The sequence below is a fragment of the Drosophila ananassae genome, chromosome 2L (genome assembly GCF_017639315.1).
Source record: "Drosophila ananassae strain 14024-0371.13 chromosome 2L, ASM1763931v2, whole genome shotgun sequence".
In the NCBI taxonomy this organism is placed as follows: Eukaryota; Metazoa; Arthropoda; class Insecta; order Diptera; family Drosophilidae; genus Drosophila; species Drosophila ananassae.
The window spans coordinates 27,358,382-27,380,340 of NC_057927.1; the positions used below are offsets into that span (position 1 = coordinate 27,358,382).

At 46.3% G+C, this 21,959-nt stretch overlaps 3 protein-coding genes across 13 annotated transcripts; 2 read left to right on the top strand and 1 right to left on the bottom strand.

Annotated features, from left to right (window-relative positions):
• The first annotated feature begins 51 nt into the window (after positions 1-51).
• On the top strand, positions 52-14,652 carry LOC6505669 (oxysterol-binding protein-related protein 8). Of its 10 annotated transcripts, none has more exons than XM_014905266.3 (10): positions 52-1,359; positions 7,764-7,865; positions 10,419-10,468; positions 10,962-11,108; positions 11,172-11,403; positions 11,461-11,697; positions 12,549-12,706; positions 12,773-12,954; positions 13,010-14,203; positions 14,265-14,652. In XM_014905266.3, the coding sequence occupies exons 1-10, from the start codon at positions 918-920 to the stop codon at positions 14,497-14,499; spliced, it is 2,979 nt and encodes a 992-aa protein (XP_014760752.1). In that variant the 5' UTR covers positions 52-917; the 3' UTR covers positions 14,500-14,652. The 10 variants fall into 10 exon arrangements, with proteins under 10 accessions (XP_014760752.1, XP_014760754.1, XP_032305535.1 ...); XM_014905268.3 differs by having other exon boundaries at positions 12,776-12,954; XM_032449644.2 differs by lacking the exon at positions 7,764-7,865 and having other exon boundaries at positions 54-1,359.
• A 1,201-nt stretch (positions 14,653-15,853) lies between these two features.
• Positions 15,854-19,668, bottom strand: LOC6505857 (zinc finger protein 501). Of its 2 annotated transcripts, none has more exons than XM_001964457.4 (3): positions 18,518-19,667; positions 17,967-18,452; positions 15,854-17,791 (listed from the first exon to the last, which is right to left on the bottom strand). In XM_001964457.4, the coding sequence occupies exons 1-3, from the start codon at positions 19,173-19,175 to the stop codon at positions 17,241-17,243; spliced, it is 1,695 nt and encodes a 564-aa protein (XP_001964493.1). In that variant the 5' UTR covers positions 19,176-19,667; the 3' UTR covers positions 15,854-17,240. The 2 variants fall into 2 exon arrangements, with proteins under 2 accessions (XP_001964493.1, XP_014760820.1); XM_014905334.3 differs by having other exon boundaries at positions 17,734-17,877; positions 18,518-19,668.
• A 256-nt stretch (positions 19,669-19,924) lies between these two features.
• On the top strand, positions 19,925-21,555 carry LOC6505671 (NAD-dependent protein deacetylase Sirt2). Its single transcript, XM_001964456.4, has 4 exons — positions 19,925-20,171; positions 20,234-20,328; positions 20,382-20,478; positions 20,532-21,555. Exons 1-4 carry the CDS (start codon positions 19,961-19,963, stop codon positions 21,437-21,439), a joined length of 1,311 nt encoding a protein of 436 aa, XP_001964492.2. The 5' UTR covers positions 19,925-19,960; the 3' UTR covers positions 21,440-21,555.
• The last annotated feature ends 404 nt before the right edge of the window (positions 21,556-21,959 follow it).

Here is a 21,959-nt window from a genome sequence, read left to right on the forward strand (position 1 = left end):
AACTGTTAGATTTTAAACTACATGGTGGGTAGCCCTGGGGAAAGCGAGGCGTCCAGGGCTGCACTAGCCGCTCACATCAGCTGATGCCGCGCTTGTAATCCAACAACCACAACAACAACAAGAACGCACTATGAAAGCTTGTTTCGCTTTTACACACTTCCAGCGTCTTGGCAGCGTCATGAAAATAATACTCGCCGAGGCCGAGGCAGGTGGTGCGGCGCCGGGGTGGGTGGTGGATGAGCTCATACGAAAGGGAAAAGAAACAAGTTTAGCTTTTTGGAAACGTAGCGACGGCAGCAGCCTCATTTGAACGCCAAACGCCATCGACGCCGGATCGTTGGAGCGAGGGAATATCCATATGTACATAGAAGAACGCGAAAAGTGTGTGAGAAAGTGCCCACCATTGTGTGTGCGTGTGTGAGCGAAGTGCGCTAGTGCCCTACCCGTATTATGAGAATTTTTCGTACACCACTTTTCCCTTACTAATTGTCGAAAGTCGGAAAAAAATTGTGTTACGTGGCCGCCGCAGCAGCGTTTGCATAAAATTTTTTCAACGCCAGGCCCAGGCCAGTCCAGTCAGCTAAGCTTCTCAAAAAACGCTTCTAATCGCACTCACACACACACGCGCCCTGCCAGAAGCGACAGTTTCGATTTATTCCGTTCTCTGTGCTGGGAAAACAAAACATCCAAAGCGAGAACCCAATTGTTGGGCGACCAGGAGAGGCCCAAACTCTTCAGCGGCCAACAACAAAATCAATAATTGGCCCTGCGTCCGGTCCCATCTGCGTGTGTGTGTGTGGCGCAAAGGTTGTGGGAACAACTGGAGCAATGCCTTGCTGATTGATAGAAAAAATAAGCAACAATAGAGACCAGAGAACTGCAAATTGAATTAAGGCCGAGAAAGATCCAGATCCACCATGCAGTCGGTACAATCGCCCGGTACACCTGTGAACAGTGGTCCGGCAATTGCGGCAGCGCCTCCGCCGCCCACCGCCTCGCTCCCGGTCATCCCGTTCTCGTCCGGAGTCGCTTCAGTGGGAAGTGGTGCCGCCAGCAGCACTCCCATCCGAATCAACAGCGCCAAGCATGCTGGGGCCGGTGCTGGTGACTCACTGGCGCCCTCTGCCGCCCACTCCCACTCGATGCCGGGCACCCCCCAGCAGTCCAGCAGCATGCCCACTGGCAGCCAGCTGCCCCTGCCCCTGCCCACCGGCGGCGGTGGCGGTGGCTCGGTGACTCCGACGGCCCTGTCCATGGGCGCCTCCAACCAGTCGCTCGGGGTCAGCGTCGGAGCGGCCAGCAGTGTCAGTGGGATTAGCATCACGCCGCCCAACAGCGCCGGGCTGCGGCAGTCGACAGGTGAGTGTTCCCGCCCACGCCTCTGGCTTCTGTGTCGCTTCTCGATGTCGTTTGCGTTCCATTTCCCGTGTTCTACAGCCCCCACAATCAATGTCACTCGCACACACTCTGCCGATTTGATCGCTCGCTTCTGAGTTCTGAATTAAATTCAAACGATTACGATTACGATTACCGCTATCACACGCACACTCGCGCGCACAACTGCGGTCAGAAAAATGGCACAAAAAAGCGAGAAACAGATTGCAGTAATTTCTTTATCTACTCGATTCAGTTACGCAGCTTGTGTGTTAAGTTTTTTTTTTCATTCGGACTCTTTGGTTGTGAAATTGTTATTAACAGTTTGTTCCGCACTGTACATGTTTGCCATAAATATTGTTTTTATCGTATCGTAAAAGTTATCTGGAAGTACATATAGCTGTAAAGTTTTATTAGAACCTTATCTCCATTGGCTTAGAAATATTTATATATTTGTACATAATTGTTTTTTAATCTTTATGACCAAAATTTGCACTAAATTAGTAAATATTTCATAAAAAAGACTGGTATTATTGCTCTTATTTTGATCTGAACTAAATTATTAATTAGTTTATACTAGTTAAGTAGTTGTGCTAGAATACTAAGTTAGCTAGCACTAAATAAATAAATATTAAATGAATAAAGAATGATATTATTGCTCTTATTTTGACCTGAACTAACTTATAAACTATATTATTAATTAGTTCATACTAGTATAGTAGTTTATAGCTACTAGTTATACCAGTATACTAATTAGTATCAATTATAGTTTAGTACAAAATGAATAGATTTTTAATAAAAAACAAGAAAGGAAAGCTGATATAGCCTTGCAGTCAAGTAACATTATATTTATTTTCAGAAAGTGGGATATAGTGGCCGATCTTTATGAGAATTTCACTAAAAAATCCATTTTCCAATGTCAGATATTTGGAAACAGCCAAAAACATCTTAAAAAGTCATTTTTAAGATCAAAAGTCACTTAAAAAGTGCCATTTCCGATCAATCAGATATATGGCATATATAGGATGTACTCGGACGATCTTTATGAAATTTGTCAGATAGGATTAGTTTGCCCAAAATGGAATCCTTAGAAACTCCCATCTTTCTATTTGACCTTATTTTGTCCCTATTTTTACCATAACTGACTTATAAACTATATATTCAATTAGTTTATACTAGTACAGTAGTTAGACTTGTTTAATAATTAGTATTTATTAAAATTTAGCACAAAACTAATAGATATTTTATAAAAAAAGAATAATAATTTTGCTCTTATATTGGCCTAAACTAATGTATTAATTAGTTAATACTTGTAAAGTAGCTATACATTCTAGTCCCGTCCATGCGGCAGAGGGACGCTGCCGCATAACGTACGCGTCGAATCGCGGGGATAGATCCGAGAAAGTGTCAGAGAAGAGTAGGGGTATGATATCACGAGGAAGAGTGCTGCACAGATAAGGGGTTTAGGATGAGGTATTTAAGATTGATAGTGGAGCAAAGTGACAAGATATGGTAGAGACCATTGTAGTCCGAACTGATCGTGAATGGCTGAGGATTAGAGGACGAAAGTTTTTAGTCCTTCTTAGTAGAAGTGGAAGGTTTAAATTTAGGCGTGTTAGTAAATGCTGGACTTAAACTATATTATTAATTTGTTTATACTAGTAAAGTAGTAATACTAGCATATATTAAATTAACAACTAGTCAATAAAAAGAGAACATTCAAAATAGAACAACTCTCATTTCGACCGCATTTGTAAATCAATACCACGATTGTCTGATTTTAATTCCCATTTCCGTGTTCTGTGTTCCGCATATGGCTTGTGTTCTGATTACGGCGCTCCTCTCGCATTTCAAAATCCAGCTCACTCATCTGCCGGCTATGGAGGAGCCAAGCTATCGCTTAACACTCGGCTTTTGTTCGCCATTTAGCGCGCTTCCGCTCTGCGGGTCCATTCATCCAAGCGAGATGTCCCCTCCCCGTTCGTGGATGGTGTTAATTGACTTGCCCACCAGTTTTGACTTTTAGTTGGGCTGGTTGGGTTGCTAGGCCACGTCTTCGATGGGGGCAAGTAGCTCCATAGTAGCCTATTAGGTCTTGCATGGCCAAGTATCTATCCCCCTTTTGTTTGTAACCCATTTCCATGACAATCCTCCACTTGTCCTACTAACTTTCCTAGCCTGCTCTCCGCTTTTAATTCAGCAATTAGGTAGTATTACATGCAGATTATCCGAGTAATTGGATTCAAGATCGTCTAATTAGGTCTCCGCCAGTGACGTCATGAATCTCAAAGCTGTTCCCGCTTCCTAATCCATCTGCGACACAACTTTATAAATAATTTGTTGATTTTCTCGGGGAGTGATGAGATCACAGTCCAGCTGCTTTATGGACAGAATTGTCTGGCGTTTGTTTTTGTTTTCGGATACAGGTTTTTATGATTTGTCTAGATTTCTGTTTAGAACACATGCCATAGTTATTAACCCTGAATGGAAAGAGAACTGGTGTCTGGCCGTCAGATCCATTAGGTAATTATCGATTTGCATTCGAGATACAGCCGCTGGACGGCGCAAACTTTCCTCAATAAATAAGTTAGCTCCATTACGAATGAAACAGGACAGCTGTCCAGTAGAGGCCTCCAGGTCTCTCCGCTTCCCATGCGATTTATCGATTTGCATACATATGTATGACTTTTGCTTTTTATTGACCTGGGACTTGGACTGGGTCTGAGGAGGTGGGATGGCCCGCCAGGTGGGATTTGCTCCGATGTCGCTTGCGGTTTGTTTCTCCGTTTATTGTTTTCTTTATGGCGTGCAACTGTCATTAAAATTATTACTCGACTCGCATGCTGGATTGCTTTATAGCCCTGATTTCTGTTCGTTCGTATGTGCCGCCATTAACACTATCATCACACGCTCGTTAATAAAGGTGACCTTCGATGCTTTTCAACTTCAAAGGAACTTTTTAAATTGTAATATTATTTCTTTAAATATTCTCAGTAGCAGCACGTAGTTCATGCACCCAGCGACCTCGCTCGAAATATTTAATTGCAATAATTATAATGGGGTAACCCCTAGAAGAGCGCAGTGCATAAGGTCCACCCTGCTCCACATACATGTAGTATATTTTCGCAATTAGCTGACACAGCATTCCCACTCCTACCCACTACTTTCTACCCGAATACGACTTTATAATGGCCATTGTAGTCGCCTCTGTAGTCGTCTTTGCTATTTATTTCTGTGGCCCCCGGCGCCCGGGGCACAGTGGGTGTCGACGAGCAGTGGCCCTGTTTCTGGGCGGAAAACTGCATGTCATAAACGTTCGGAAAATCGGAAAAGCACACACCTGCCACCTGCTATCTGCCACCTGCTACCTGCCTGTGCGGCGTATGGAAATATAGTCGCCAAAAGGGAAATTGCGTACAAAATAAAAACGGAAAATCGATGCATAACTGTGATGTGTTTATTTTCCGGGCCACTCTGTACATTGCGAAAAATATTTTCTCCAAATCCCAATACAGTGATGGAGCAAAATAATAGAAAGGGAATTTTCACCTGCCTGTATTGACATTATTATTTGCTTACTATTTGCATTTTAATAACAATTACTGTGATTCCAAGGACACCAAAGGATACGGGTAACAATCTCATGCCTTTCAGACTCTGCAGTTTCTTCCATATGGTGGATGAGCGAATAATTTTCTGCTCCAGACTAAGCCAATATATTGCAGAATGTGGTTTCAGTAGTAGTTTTAGTATAGTACTAAAGTAGGGTAGTATAGTAGTAGTTAATCTAGTTAGGATATTCAGGATCGAAAATATGGAGCCTCGAAGGAACAGTTCAAGATACACGAGTTATAGAAACATTTTCAAACACAATATTTATTTCATTATTTCGCTCAACTGTTTAGTTCATAGCGTTGCAGTCTTAAATTTTAATTGCAAATCCTCCATATTTAATTTATATCACTTTTATAGTCAAATTGTTTTATTATAGGCAGAGACCTTAAAATTTAAGGCTTAAATAATGATTATTGTTATGATTTTCATTTTAAAACTTACAAACCAATGTTTAGTATTCATTCTCAAAAATTAATCATTATTCTTTGAGTGAAAAGTTAAAAATCAAGCATAATCATTATGTTTCCGCTTAGACATTTTATTCACTTTAAGATTGCCGTCTATTTATTAAATATTTTTGACATTTGATTGTACATCTCCTTAGATGAAGAATACAGGTACAAATTAACATCATGATTAAAATTAAGATCATGACAAAAAATTAGATACAACTCAGAAACTTTGCTCAGAAATTAATGATTATTTTATTTTTTGGCTCAGATAATGATTATGTTTTTTATTTTTAAAATAAAACTCATAATAATTATAATGACTATAAGCCATGGTTTTAATTTCTATTAATGAAAAAATAATTTTTTTTTTATATAAAAGCATTTTTACAGTAACTTTCTTTATTATTATGAAATGGACTCGTATTTAGTTTAAAAAATTCCTGTTTAAAGAAAATCTTCTTTTATTTTTCCCATCACTGTATAATAGTTCTTAAAAAGGATTTAAAATTCCAGGCTTTGCACTTTTTTAAGCTTTTAATGGAACGGAAATATAGATAAGGTTGTGGTGAAATGTATTCCTTTAAAAATAGTTTAAAACATAACTTTTAAGTTCCGTGAAAATGTTTTCCGTGAAAAGTGCAGGCCTACACCCACCTGGCCTGGTTCACCTGGCCTTAGCCATTATTTTTGCGCAGCTCTCTGTTTTGAAGATGAAAAGCGAGTGAGTGGGGAGGCAGTGGGTCAGTCGGAGGACCTTCGTCCTCTTCTCACGCCCTCCTCGCAGCGCGCCGAGTTCTATTTTGGTTTTGGCGGAAAGCTGCGAGCCCAGAAACCCACTCCAAAGGTCAAAAGTGAGGTGGGCAGATGGGCAGATGCAGCGGGATTAGTGTCTTTCGCACAACCGGCTGGGAATCTGCCGGCTAACGCGATTTACATCCGAATTTGCATACCGAACGGGTCCATGATTGGGACGTTACCTCCTGCCGAGGTGTGTGTGTGTGGGTGTGCGCATGTATTTGTGATTCGATGAATATTTTAAAGCATGCTTTTGGGCAAATTACTCGGCAATAAATAAAACATGGCAGGATGTGGCTGAGTGGTATTTTGTGTTGGCCATTTATATGGATATCCTAGAGTGGAGTTTCCACATCGATGTTATGACCCATTCGGGCTATGAGCGTGGTTGATTGGCCCCCACCACACTTGACCCTCCAGCACCACTACACACACGTTCTGCCCCTCACTAGCTCGTAATTGGATTACGTAAAAAAGAAGCAACAGAATATGGTCGGGGTTAGCGGCCATTGAGAGCGGCGCCATTATAGCGGCCAGAAGTGACGTCATCTTGGCAAGGCCCAGTGGCCCAGTGGGGGAACTCGCGTTGCAATCGCGCTGAGTTGCAATGTCTTGCATCGGCTGACATCCTTGGGCTGGAGACTTACTGTCCTGCCGCACGCGAAGGGTCAACACCAGTGCTAGAGTATTAGTATTAGTGCTAGTTTTATTTAAAATCTTAGGTTTCTTTTGTCTATTTAATGGGGAGACTCTGATATCTTAATTACAAATAGCACTGCCGTTTGAACTTTGAACTATTCGAGAGCCACGAAGGCGTGTTCTAATCGCTGAAATTGGTTGGCTGCCAGGCGTTGGCGCCTTATTTAAAATCAATCAGTGCCTTGGTATTGTCCAGCCATCTTATCGTCATCCGTATCTGCATCGCCATCGCCATTCCCATCGCCATATCCACCAGCAATCTTAATTACCGCCAGTCAGTCTCTCGGGCGCCTCCTTGGCGCTCCTCCGAGCTCCTTGGCGGCGCTCCCATGTCCGATAGCCGACAATTGATGAGTCCATGATGAGGCCATAATTAAGTTCGTAGTGGCAGTGGATGTGCTGCGAGGCGTCGTCTCAAGGCTTCCCTACGCCTTGGTAGAGGCTCAGTGCGTTCAAGGACTCTCACTCCCAACGAAGCACTGGAAAACTTTTTATTTTGTGGGGAGCTCTTGCTATTTCCCATTGGTGTTGATGGATTTTATGTGTTTTTCAGGTCTAAGAATCATTTAAAACTTTTTATTTTCTCTCTGTGTACCGTCTTTGTGCCTCCCCAAGTAGTTGTCTTTGGTTTTTGTCGATTTGTCAGTGTCTAAGTGTCTTAGTGTCTATGTGTCGTGCGTATGTTGGGCTAGTCTAGAGCTGCCCAACACCAGTGCCCCTAGATCTATAAACCTATTATCCTATATAACATATATTATCTATATACATATCGCCCGCTTTCTCTTTCTCCCCCCTATATATATGTGTGTGCCGCTAACCGCTCCTCAGTATTCGATTTCAAATTCAAACGGCGACCCTCGCTAAAAGTCCTCATGACCAAACTCCCCTCCACGGACAGTCTGAGCAACAGTCCGGCGCCATCATCGCCAGGTGAAGTGTTAACAAAAATCAATACAAAATTCCAGCACGGTTAGACACAGTCTTGATCATCCCACCATCCCATCCTCAAAATTTATTTACTTAAGAAGTAGAATCGAAGATCACCCACATACCATAGATAAGATCACTTGTAGCACCTCCTATGTTGATTTTTTGTTCAGTTTCTGATTTTTATTTCTCATAGAACGTAGATTTTTTCAATTACCTGGCCACAGAACGTCACTTCCTGTGAGACTAATTGGAGATTAAAATGCACATCTTGTTCCCGATCCTGACCATCATCATCTGGCCAGAAACTTTTGATTTTTGCTTTTATTTTCGCGATCGGCACGTCTGGCGATGGCTCATGATTATGACAGCAACTTGGCTAAAAGGCGCATTTGTATGCAGTTGCATATGCCAGCCCCCCCAGGCGTTCCCATTTCGGTGTGACGCATTTGGCCTTTTATTTCTGGGTGGAGCTTTTGTGGGGCTCTGCTTCCCTGCCATTGTTTTTGGCGCATTATTATCAGGCGATTGCGGGGTGCGAGTGTGTTATTAATACCTAAAGTGCTCTGCCACTCACATGCTGCTCTCTGAATACAAATGCTAATCATATCTTATCGCCACTGTTATGGCACTCATTAATCTTCCATAGTCGGTTCGCTTTGCACTCTGATTACGATCCAATTCGGTGATCAAATAGAAGAGTCACTAATCGGCTCACTAAACTGATTGTAAAGTGCGGTACCTGGTGCAGGATTTCCCGAATGCCCTCGGGAAAGGCGGGCTGACTCATCCCCGCTCCAGTTTCTAGGGCTTAGCTTAGGTCTGCCAGACGGCAGAGCAGTTTCCTTTATCTACAGTGCCTGCGATAAGGTATTCTCTGACAGGTTCCGACTGCTGATGAGTAATCGTCGGAGTTTAGATATCGACGCCAAACACCTGGAGCCTTCACGGCCCATATTAACAATCTACAGGTGCTCAGTTTGGGGATTCGAAAGCTTATCTGGATGACATAATTATGATATATTTCGCAGGTGCTGGCGAGGCACCATTTGCTGCCAAGGATACTCTCTTCGAATGAGTAATAGTTTGCAGGTTTCACTTACGATTGGGATAGGTTGGGATGATCTTATCGCGGGAACAAAGCCCCAAGCTGTCCCACCGATTTCCCCCAAACATCTTGAAGATGAGATCATGTCAGAGGTTTGCCGCTCTCCCGACATTGTGCGGTGCGTGTTTGGCTGGTTGGGAGAGCCGAGTTGGCGTTGATATCGTTATCTGAACAGCAAAGCACACTTTGTATCTTTGTATCTATGTATCTAGGCGCTCTGCTGGCGGCGGCAGAGGCGCTGCTGACTGGGCGGCAGCGCCAGAGATGATCCCCTTCGTTCATTATTTATTTTTTGGCTATGAAAACATTTTCATATCCATTTTACAAAACACATCAGCCATTACGGCAAAAGCCAGATAATTGTTTGGCCCGTCTCTGCTTCTGCCACTGCCTCTGCCTCTGCCGCTGCCTCTGCCTCTGCTCTGCCTCTGCCCCGCGGCTTTTGTCATTTGCCGCTGGGGCTTGTTGGGCTTTGTGCGCGAGCGTTTCGGTTTCGGCCGGGCAGCGACTCAATATATCTCAATCAGTCGGCGAGCGGCCAGCGGACGAGCGGCAGGCGAGAAGTCAACAAACAGAGCAGAAGAGTATTCGGCGCATCACGCATACGCCATGTAGTGCCGCGAGCAAAACAAAAGACAGAAAGCACGACAGAAAATATGCGAAAATAAGACAAACATTTTTTTGAAGTGCTTGCAGCTTGGAGCTCTCCGACTTCCCGGCCATGAATCTCCTGCAAAGCAAGTGACAACTCTTCGAGTCGTAATTAATTAATTAACGAGTGCCGCGTGGGTGTGAGTCCGAGCCGTGAGGCTGTGTGTGCGATGTGCATATTAAAATGTGCTCACTCGTTTTTTGGGAGACCTTTATTTTTAGCCAAGCAATAAAAATAATTAATAAGAATGTGGAATACGCGCCGCGGTCGGTCGGTCGGTCGGTCACTGCAAGTGCGAGGCACTTGACAAGGAGACCCCGCCGGAGCGGAGAGTCTGCTTGCGCCGAGTATCTGCGAGATAAATTAAAACATATTCGTAAAATAAATAAAACGCCGCCCCTCTGACCCTGGGCACCGCTCCGCCCCGCCCCGCCCACCGTCCGCCGTTCACCCTGCCCCTTGGACTACATCGCACCTTGAGGCCTCGCTGGGCGAGCGTGCGTTCCTCTCCCGCCCTCTGGCGCGCGTCTTGCTTTGGTTTCTGTGTTTGCGGCTTTCGCGCTTTCCCACCACTGATTCGTTTTTGTTTGGTCTCGTTTTCGGATCGTAAATAGGCGGTGGAATAGTCTCCAAAAAGAGTCGAGCAAAACAAACCACTTTGTCAGTGCTAGATCGATTTGGAAACCCCCTAGGCCTAGAAGCATCATGTCTCGAATAAAAATCACTCCCAGCGACGACTCTCTCTAAAAGCCTCCTAGAAAAATTGTGCGAATAACTATGATTTTCCGTGTTTCAGGAATCGCCAACTGGGCCTCAGACAACCGGGATGGAAACCTGGCAGATAAGGCAAGTAATCCCCAAAGACTCTACTCTAGTTCTCCTACTCCAATTCGAACAAAAAATCTGGGTCACCATGGACTGATAAGAGGTGCCGTCGTTGTCTAATTTAGTTATAATCGATGTGCCGGCCCTGTTCGTGGCTTCGGGCGTGGAAATAGTCACAAAAATAGTTATAACTATTGGGTCTGGCCCCCGGAACACGCCACGTGCAAATATTTCTGACATAAAAGTGACAAAATTTTCAGCTAAGCAAATTATAAATGCTAATTAGATTAACAATGCGTTTCGAGTTTCTCTCGAAAAAAATACTCAAAATTAAAAGCTTCTCTGGACAATTGTCGGGGAACATTTGACGTAATCGCACGTCAGAATTAGAGTCTCAATACGATATGTACTTCAAGTACTTCAATATTTTTAGCAGCTGCAGAAGACGAAAGGTTCATTCTTCTCCAAACAGTAGTGCCTAAAACTATTATCTTTTGTCTCTAAATCCCAACAGTCGGCGGCCGAGGCGGCCAAACTTAACCGGAAGGAGTCCTACAAGGCCCAGAGGAAGAACTACAGACGCGAGAAGAAGCGAGTGGCCAGTGAAATGATGAACTCTCTCCAAGATCCTGCAGTGATTGTACTGGCCGACTGGCTGAAGGTGGGCTTACAATCAACAATAAACATAATATAAGCATTAAACATAAACATTACATTTTTGTAGGTTCGAGGTACTCTCAAGTCCTGGACAAAGCTGTGGTGCGTTCTGAAGCCTGGCCTGCTGCTCATTTACAAAAGCCAGAAGACCAAGAGCAGCCACTGGGTGGGCACAGTCATGCTCACGTCCTGCCAGGTCATAGAGCGGCCCAGCAAGAAGGACGGCTTCTGCTTCAAGCTCTTTCATCCGTTGGAGCAGTCCATTTGGGCACCGCGCGGACCTGACAAGGAGACCATCGGTACTAGACATGGCTTTAAGATGAAAAACAAATACTAACTATTCACTATTTTTGCAGGAGCTGTGGTCCAGCCGTTGCCAACGGCTTACTTGATCTTCCGGGCCCCCAGTCAAGCGGCTGGCAAGTGCTGGATGGACGCCCTGGAGCTCTCCCTGCGATGTTCTGCCCTCCTGCTGCGCTCCAACAGCAGCACAGGAGCAGCGCCCTCATCCAGCTACGTGGGCGATCCGCTGCCCGTCTCCCACGAAACCCAATGGTCGGAGGCGGACTACGAGAAGCACTTCAACGAACATGGTAAGTGGGCCCAGTTCCTGGCTCTGCCGCCAGCTGATGCGGTGGACACCTCGCGCTCCGACACCAGTCTGTCGGCGTCTGGTCGGGCTGCGACTCCGTTGCTTCAGCAGCTATACAGCAGCGCCGTGAGCAACTGGGAGCGCACCAGGCGGCTGCCGCGCTTTGGCCAGCAGTCCCAACAGCGAAAGACTTCGTACAGTGACGCCTCCAGTGTGGAGCACGGCATGGGGACCATGGGAATGGGTCAGCGAAGGCGCCACCACCTCAGTCCCATCAGCAAGTCAATGTCCCTGGGGGCCGCACTGTGCAACAGTAGTTCCAGTGACGAGGACGACGACGACTACGCTCACAGCTCGCAGAGTGTTCTGCGGCCAGTCAGTGCTCCTCCGGACTGTCTGATTCTGCCGCAATTTCGTCTAAATGTCAAGGGTGAACAAAGAACGCCCCTCTTTTTTCGATGTGTTTCATCGGGGACACCACATTGCGCTAGTGGCTTTTGTAATTACTGCCTTGCAGCTCGATGCAAATCCAAGAAAAAATCGATCCAATAACACAATGTGGTGTCCCCCCAAAGTTAGCTAGTGATCATCAGAAATTCATGCGCCACAGTAGACTTTTCATTAATTGTTCAAAATTAATGTTTTGTGTATTCACCGCCCGGCGAAAAACCCCCTTTTCCATCTTCACTCCCTTGGTCAGCCTCGGCGCTATTGAATCCTCACAGTATCCTGCTTTTAGGCCGCGGGGTCATGTCCGGGTCTTTGCTAGACTGAAGCTGCTTTATAAGAGTCCGTGACGCACCTGCCATCTTCATCTTAATCCTGATCTTATCGTTGTGTTTGTGATTCTAGATCTGGATGCAGACAGTCAGAATGAAGCACCCAATGCTGTCATGTCCGGTCTGGAGTCTGAGTCGGAGTCCGATGGCGCCGAGCAAGTTCAGGAGGATGGACCAGAACAGTGTCAGGAGACGAGCTACGTACCCATAACCGAGGAGGAATTTGGCGAGGTGACTTCTTACTTCATATTTAAGAAGACCATTTTTAAATTTAAAAAATTGATGTTTACTTTTCAGCAGCAAGGAGAGCAGGTAGAGGAGTTGGCCGAGGAGAACAAGAGCTTGATCTGGTGCATTGTGAAGCAGGTGCGCCCGGGAATGGACCTGAGCAAAGTGGTATTGCCCACTTTTATCCTGGAGCCGCGCTCCTTTTTGGACAAGCTCAGCGACTCGTACTACCATGCAGACATTCTCTCCAAGTAAGCTTAGATCTTCCGCTTCAAACGTAGTTTATTTACGATCTTTACTTCGAAGGGCCGTCCACGAAGATGATGCCTTTACGCGCATGAAGCTTGTAGTCCAATGGTACCTGTCAAGCTTCTACAAGAAGCCCAAGGGCTTGAAGAAGCCCTACAACCCGATTTTGGGTGAACGATTCCGATGCTATTGGCAGCATCCCACTGGCAGCAAAACCTTCTATATTGCAGAACAGGTCTCACATCATCCCCCAGTTTCTGCCTTTTACGTAACGAACCGGGAGGACGGCTTCAGTATCACCTGCTCCATCCTGGCGAAATCGAAGTTCTACGGCAACAGCACCTCCGCGGTGCTAGAAGGCGCTGCCACTATGACGTTGCTGCCGCGCGGTGAATGCTATACGGCGTCGACGCCGTACGCCCACTGCAAGGGCATTCTAATGGGCACCCTCTCGATGGAGCTCGGGGGCAAGATCAACATCGAATGCGAGAACACCGGTTACAGGACGGAGCTGGAGTTCAAACTGAAGCCATTCCTTGGCGGTTCGGACGCCACGAATGTGGTTGTTGGCAAGATCAAGCTGGGCAAAGAGACTCTGGCCACCATCTCGGGCCACTGGGATAAGGAGTGCCGTATTAAGGATTCCAAAACTGGCGAAGAAACGTTGCTGTTCCGAGCAGATGCTGAGATGCGTTCCAAGCGGCTAACTCGGTATTTGGTTCCAATCGAGGAACAGCTGCCGTTCGAATCGCAGCTTTTATGGCAACGCGTCTCGGAGGCGATTGCTCGCGAGGATCAGGTGGCGGCCACCGAGGAGAAAACGGTGCTGGAGGAGCGCCAGCGGGCAGAGGCCAAAGACCGGGTCAGTGCCGACTTGCAATATACACCTGCTATTTTTGAGCTCGACAACTACGGCCAGTGGGTGTACAAGTACGCGGATCTGCGTCCGTGGGATTCACGGAACGATGTGCGCCAATACGAGTGCGACTACAAGGTGCTCACCCAGACGCGGCACAAGTCCGTGCCGATAATCCACGGAGGCGAACTAATGCATCCGCTGCGTCCATCCCTCGAGACCATTTCGCGCAGCCAAAGACAATCAAACGCTGGTCCGGGCAATCAGCCGGGCGGTACAGCGGCTCCCAAGGCCAAGAACAAGAGCCTGGTGCTGGCGCCTCGCGACACCAACTCCGACTCCAGCCAGTCGCCCCAAGGCGCCGTGAAACGGAGCTCAACCAGTGCCATCAAGCAGTGAGTATTATTTTCGGTCGTTTATGGAACACTTTGTGAAACTGTGCAATTTCCGTTTCAGACTAGCGCTGGCTGTTGACCAGGTTAACCGGGTTCTGGAGCAGCACACACGCCAGCTGAACGAGATCAGCCAGCGGCTGGAGCGGATGCAGTACGCCCCATCGCCGAGCAATATGAGCATGCAGTCGCAGCACCTGTGGGGCGGAGGGGTGTCGCAATCCACTGTGATCAAATCGCTTCTCTACGCCCTGATTGGCCTGGTGGTCAGCCTCATTCTGCGCTGGCTGTTCAAATAGAGACGAGGAGCCGGGGGAGTCGTTGTTGATGTAGTTTTGTTCGGACTTGAGCAAAAAACAAAACTCCAAAAAAACTTTCAGTTAACATCATATACAACTATATATATATTATAAACGCATATACATATAAAGGATAATACGCCCTAGAGTACATACGATATATGCTTTACTGAACTGTGTACTTCGGTCCTACTCAAATGCCTTTGCACGCTGCCAGGCCTGGCTCCAGGCTCCGGGCTCGATCCGGAACGTCTAATCACGAACTACATATATATCCATAGGTTAATGAGTGTTTGTCTTATACTTTAGATAAGTCCCGATAATCCAAGTCGCTCCCACAGACAGTGTCCACGTGCAAGTCCCGTCTCCCCTAGACAGTCTGGGTAGGTTAGGATATACATACTATATTTATACATGGAACACACACATATATTCGATTAGATGCACCAGATTTCGTAAATTCCAACTTAACCGACGCTACTATTTTAGCTAGTTTGCTTATTTTCGATTCCCTTGTGTAACTACCGAATGGAACAAAAATGCTCGAGAGGCTCTCTGCCCTTTGCAACACACATACTGCGTACACTGTGCAAAACACCCTAGTGATTTTACACGAAGAGGGCTTATAGTATTTACATATAGTATCAATTAAACACAACCTTATTTTCCTTTTTCCAACAACCTGCAAAATGTCTTCTAAAAACGTAATAAATTCCCCTTTTTCAAATCAAATTAGGTGTGTTTTGGTTGGGGGTTATTTAATTTTTGGGCAGTTTTATATTTTCATATTTCGCATTGAAAACATTTGATATGTGTTTAGTCTTTATACCAAATCTCTTTATATGAGACACCTAATAAGAGGAGTAAAATTTAAAAACAACTACGCTGTCAGTAAAGTTGTTCAGGTAACAGATAAAAAAAGAAGTTCATGGAAATTGTGGTACCTTTAGCGATGTACCGCTCAGGTCCGCATGTAAAATAAATAATATAATAGTTCTTATTCAAAATAATTCTAAATATAGGAAACTAAATGATTTTATTGTGACATTAGTAGATTTTTCTTCAAATTATTCCCCACATTTCCCCACAAGACTTATATTTTTTGTATCATTCTCGATGCCTAGTTTTTAATGCTTTCAATACAAATCCCCAAAGCTTTCAGTTTAAAATATATAAATAAACATAATCAATTTTAAATATAAAATATCAATATTACTGGCAATTACTACTGAAGCTAGTTTTTGTCATATTTTTCCACCTTATGCCGTGAATATTCCTAAGTGCCCAATTATTATCTTATCTTATGGACTCTAATCAGTGGATATTAGTATGTCAAGTAGCAATAAAAATCGGATTTTAATGTTTTCTTTCTGTATCTTTTATTATTGTGTTTTAGCTCATCGCTTCGCTTACATTTACAAGTAGTTTATATATATATTTTTATATATATACTATATATTCTCTACAACATTTACGATCATTCTGTCGATTCAATAGCTGGTATTACTCCGGTTCTCCACCTCTCATACTTAATATAGGGACTCGATTTCGTTCCGTTTTCTAATTTAACTTTACGCTTTGTTCTATAAGCAACCCGGTTTGCAATCAATAGTTATCAATTTAAGTTGTATTATTGATTATTTGATGCGATCGCCTCTGCTCCGCTGTAGTCATGTTGAGTAGAAGATGCTGCTAAATATGCGCTAAGAGTACACTTATATGAATAGTCGGTTTTCTCCTTCGATTCTACCTCTCCGATGCAGTTATGTAAGTTTAGAGCGGGCGGGGATTACACACAGTAGTATAGTAGCAATAACTAGTTTTACTTTTAATTCATTTACTTTACTTTGCTGGCGGGCTTAACATTTAACACGACGAGAAAAGCTGAGAGAAGCCGGTACTCGGAACTCATAGGAGGAGGAGGATGGGAATTCGGGGGCACCAGTTGCAGTGGGGGCAGGAAAGTAATCGTTGCACAGCTCAGAACAATTAGGTCCTAAAAGCGATAAAACAAACAACAGATATCGTAGATCGCCTCCCGAGGCTCCTGAACCGCTTCCTTTTAGGAAATAAAATAGGTGCTGGTAAAATAGTGTTAAAAATAAACAATATTTTCTAGCTTTGATTTTGCGATATATACTAAAATATAAATCAGAAATGTACAAATAAGCTACGAATATTAGTTGGCTGCTAAAGTAGTTAAAACGCTTCCGAAAGAAATAAATATTTATGATTTAGTATTTCAATATGTATCACTTCGGCTAGGAAACATAATCATGGGGCTTACTAACATAGTACATAGGCGTGTAATAGAGATTGAATTGTTTGGACCTGTTCCAAGGATTACTTTCTCAGCCACCCACTGAAGCCGATCCACCCAGGTGATAGGGGATAGGTTGGAGCTATAGGCTTAAACACCCTGTATCATTTCATTCGTGGCTTATGCGAATACGGTTAGCCTTAATTTACAATTGGACACGCATATGGATCAGCTCTCTACGATATATAGTTACATACAATTGCGCTCTGCACAGCAGGTAAATAACACTTTCGAGTATATATTCAAATATAGTATTCATGTAATCATCGTATTCGTATGCCGTATTATGCGATCTCTAAACTGTACGTGCTATGTGGCATTCATATTGCACTATTCCTCAATGGCTGCTTGACTGACTGGCTGGCTGGCTGGCTGGTTGTGACTGCTCGTTCCGGCAGGTGCTGGCGGTGCAGGTCTGGGCTTAGCAGGTGTGCACCCTGAGATGGTTCTGCAGCGTACTCTTCTGCCGGAACTGTTTGGGGCAGTAGGAACAGTTGTAGGGCTTTTCCCCGGTATGGATCTTCATGTGGTTGTTGAGCGTAGCCACCTGCCGGAAGTTGACCTCGCAGATCTTGCACTTGTACGGCTTCTCGCCCGTGTGCGTCTTGATGTGATTTACCAGAGTGCTCTGCTGCGAGAAGAATCGCTGGCAGACGCTGCAGCCGAACGGCCGGTCTGGATTATCGCCCTTCAGCATGTGTATCGTGCCCACCACGGTCATCCGGCCCGGCGGTGATCCCCCGCCGCCACCACTGCCGCCGCTGCCCTGGAACGGTTCCACTTTAGTATTGGCCGCGGCCGCTGCTGTAGCCACCACTGAGCTAACCGTGGTGCTGCCGTCGAGGAAGTGCAGCAGCGGATGATGGTCCAGCTGGATGATGTTTGGCGTGCTGCCATGCAGGTTATTCGGCAACAGTCCGCTCGTCAGTTGTTGCGTTCCGGGCGCCAGAGGAGCGGGCATTGAGTGATCCACTGCAGATTCGGGGATTGGTGTAGAGTTGGTGTAGATTCGATCAGATGATGGAGGGAGTGGCATGCGTACAAGATTTAAATAAAAGCTTCGTTAGGGAAGAGCGTTAATAATCAATACACACAGTGGATAAACAGAAAGCGGCTCATTGGTAGGGCGAACACACAAGCGGCTCACCTGTGGCTGTTACGGCGCCTCCACCACCACCTCCTCCACCGGCGCCAGCCCCGCCGTGGGCGAGCTGGTGCGTATGCGTCTTGAGGTGGTTGGTGAGAGTGCTCTGCTGGCGGAACTGCATGTGGCAGTAGGAACACGTGTACGGCTTGTCGCCCGTGTGGATCTTCTTGTGGTTGGCCAGCGTGGCCAGCTGGCTGAAGGACTTGTCGCACGTCTCGCACTTGTAGGGCTTGGGATCGATGTGGGTCCGCTCGTGGTTGTGCAGCGTGCTCAGCTGTGGAAAGCGGCGCTTGCAGACGCTGCACTGGTAGGGCTTCACCAACTCCTCCGCCGCCGGAGAACTGTAGCTGCCGGAGTACAACGTCTTTGAGATTTGGACTCGCTGATGCTGCGGCTGATACGCCTGATGCATCTGCGACTTTCGGTGCTTGCCGCTCGGCTGCGGCTGGTAGTTCAGCAGGGAGGTGGGCGTGCTGGACTCCGCCGCTGTACGAAAAAAGGATTCCAGGATAGGATTAATAGAACAGATTATGAGATGAAAGCATACTCACCCTTGTGCGTCTTGATGTGATTGATCAGCGTGCTCTGTTGGCGGAAATCCTTGGCACAGATGTTGCAGGTGAAGGGTTTCTCGCCGGTATGGATCTTCACGTGATTGGTCAGCGTCGAGATCTGGCGGAAGGCCTTGTCGCAGTGCTTGCACTTGTAGGGTCTTTCGTCTGTGTGGATCTTCATATGGTTGCGTAAGGTGGTCAGCTGCCGGAACTTGTTCTTGCACACGTGGCACTGCTTCTTCTTGCGAGGGTCATCAACCACCACCTCCTCCTCGCTGATCACACTCTGCACCTCCTGCTTCATCGGCGATATGGGTGTGTGGCTGCCTCCGCCGCCGCCACTATTCGTTGTGGTTGTGGAAATGTCCAGCAGGTGGACGAGCGGATGTTGTGGATGGAGCATGGCCTGGTGGGTGGGATGCTGGATGGCCTGCACGGCAGTTAGTTGGTGCAGGGCGAACGGGCTCTGCTGCAAGCTAGCCAGCGTGGTTGGTTGGTGCAGGCCAGCGCCCCCACCACTGCCGCTGCCGCCACCCCCACCCCCACTGCCTCCTCCGCCGCCGTTTCCACCACCCCCGCCATGGTTCGCTGGCAGCGGGTATTGCTGGTAGGAGGCCATGGCTGCTGTGGCGGCGGTCGCATGGTTCAGATGCATGGCGGTTCAAGAGCTATTCGAGATTTGTTCCTTAGCGCTTCCTAGTTATACAATGGTGGCCACACCGTAGGCCCACGGCCATGCCCACTCGGTCCTTCCCCCGCGCGCGCTACTTCTCTTCGCCTCCTGCTCCGCACCAGCACGACCACCACCTCCACCAGCACTCCCCGGGCTTTTTCGATTCGTTATTTTAGCTGTCTGCACTGTTTTCTGCTCTTGCTGGTGCTTCTGCTTTTGCCACTTCTCCTCTTCTTCCTCGCACGCTGATACCACGTTGGCTGGGGAAAGCGCGAATGCGTGACTAGTGGATCGCGCTCCACCTGACGCACAGTTTGCACCGATTCGGGCTCGGGTTGTGGCGTTTTCTTGCTGGTTTCTGCAAATTTTCCAGGCCACGCTCTTTTTGTATCCGTATCCTTATCAAAACAAAAATGACTGGCGTGGTTTTCCAGGGCTGGGCTAACGACAGAGCTGCATTGATAACACATCGATATATCGATAAGATTATTATAATTTTATCGTTATCGCATCGAAAGCAGGGCTGCAAAAAAATCATTTTATCGGAGGCTGGGGCGATAGGTGGTTATCGAATAGTCGTATTTGGCAATAACAGTTTGGCGTTTATATTTAAAATTAAAATTTTAAAATAAATATTTTATAAAATATATATGAAGTGTTTTTTTTAAACATATACCCAGATTTTAAAAGTATGTTTTAACAGTAGAAATTGTGGTTTTTTTGCAGCTAGGACTTACCCTACCAAATATCGTTAAGACTATCGATAAATGAGGCAAAGGCTTGATGTGCTGTCAGGTCAAAAAGGAAACATAAACCAAAACAAGACGGAAATTCTCAAAATAATACGCAACTTACGATACTATAGCCATCCCAGGCTAAGGATTACAACCACCATGAGCAAATCCGATAAGAAAAAGGACGTTAAACCGCCAGAGGCTACCAATTCCTCATCTAGCGACGAAGACGAAGGCGGAGAAGGTTTGTGTTCAAAACAACGAGAAATGCTTCTAGTGTCACTCAATATCCAACTACGATTCCAGATAAAGCTACAATGGATATGATTCGTCGCTTCTTCGCACACACATTGAATCTGGGCGGCTCCACGGACGAAAAGGCAGACCTCAAAGTGGATAAAGTGAGGAATGGGTTTAGATAATCTAATTAATTACTAAACGGAAATCTTTCAAGGTTATACCCGACCTGTCCTTTGAGGGCTTTGCCGCTCATTGGCGCGAGCATGGTTTCCGGAAAGTAGTGACCATGGTGGGAGCTGGAATTTCCACCTGTAGGTTAAGCTACGACAAGCGATGCATCTAATTAAAAAGTATTTTTTTTTAGCTGCTGGCATTCCGGATTTTCGATCGCCTGGTTCGGGACTGTACAGCAACCTGAAGAAATACAAACTTCCGCATCCTACGGCCATTTTTGACTTGGATTACTTTGAGACGAATCCGGCGCCCTTCTTTGCCTTGGCCAAGGAGCTGTACCCAGGTTCTTTTATACCGACACCGGCACACTATTTCGTCCGTTTGCTCGACCAAAAGGGTCTGCTGCAACGCCACTATACCCAGAACATCGACACCCTCGATAGGCTGACGGGCCTGCCCGAGGAGAAGATTATAGAGGCCCATGGCAGCTTTCACACCAACCATTGTCTGAAGTGCCGCAAGGAGTACGACATGGCGTGGATGAAGACGGAGATCTTTGCCGATCGACTTCCCACCTGCGAGGTTTGCAAGGGTGTAGTCAAGCCGGATATTGTCTTCTTCGGAGAAAACCTTCCCGCAAGCTTCTACGAGAGTCCCAACGAGGACTTCCGTGACTGCGATCTCCTCATCATAATGGGAACTTCGCTAGAGGTCCAGCCGTTTGCTTCGCTAGTCCAGCGACCTGGTCCACGATGCCTCAGGCTCTTGATAAACCGTGATCCTGTGGGCCAGGCCAGCTTTGTGCCCTGGATGAACCCCCAGGAGCAATCGCTGTCCTATGGCAAGCCGAACAATACAAGGGACGTGGCCTATTTGGGAGACTGCGACGCCGGAGTCCTAGCCTTGGCCAAAGCGCTTGGCTGGGAAGATGAGTTGCAACAACTCATTGATACGGAGAAGGAAAAACTGGAGAAGAAGCAGCCGCAAAGGGGGGAGAGTGGGGAGGATCATGATGATGAGCCGTCGACTGCGGCTAACAAAGCAAAACCACATTCAGACAAAGATGATGAGCCTTCCAGCAGTCGACTGCCGCAGTAGGACCTGAGATTAGTTAGTGCAATCCGTAGTTAATTTGTAGTTTCGTTTTCCAAGAGTGCAATTTGTTTACATGGATAGAATAAAGCGGACAATGCCATGTGCAGTATCAAGCTAAACCGTAGCCCGGTGCGCTTCATTTCATTTCGTCCCGTGTGTGTTTTTCTCTTCTGTTTCCGGCTTTCAATTATTCAAGTGCCATTTGTGAGCCATTAGCGTGTCCCTTTTGACCGTGCCACCATAAACCGCAAAAACTGATTGAGTTCCTCTGCCGTTTCCGGAGCGCACAAAAAGCAGCAACCGCCAACAAAGGTTAACTCTCGACATGTTTCTGTTTCTGGTTTTGGATTCGGATTCCGATCCCCGATTCAATCCCCGTCCCCGTCGCAGTCCACGTTTACGCCCCGTTTGACATCATCATCAACCGCCGCGGCGGTGTGGGCGTGGCATGTGGCATCCTAACTGCATGTTTGTGTGGCAGGCGCTTCGGATGCAGCTTCAGCTGCATCTGCAGCATCAACTT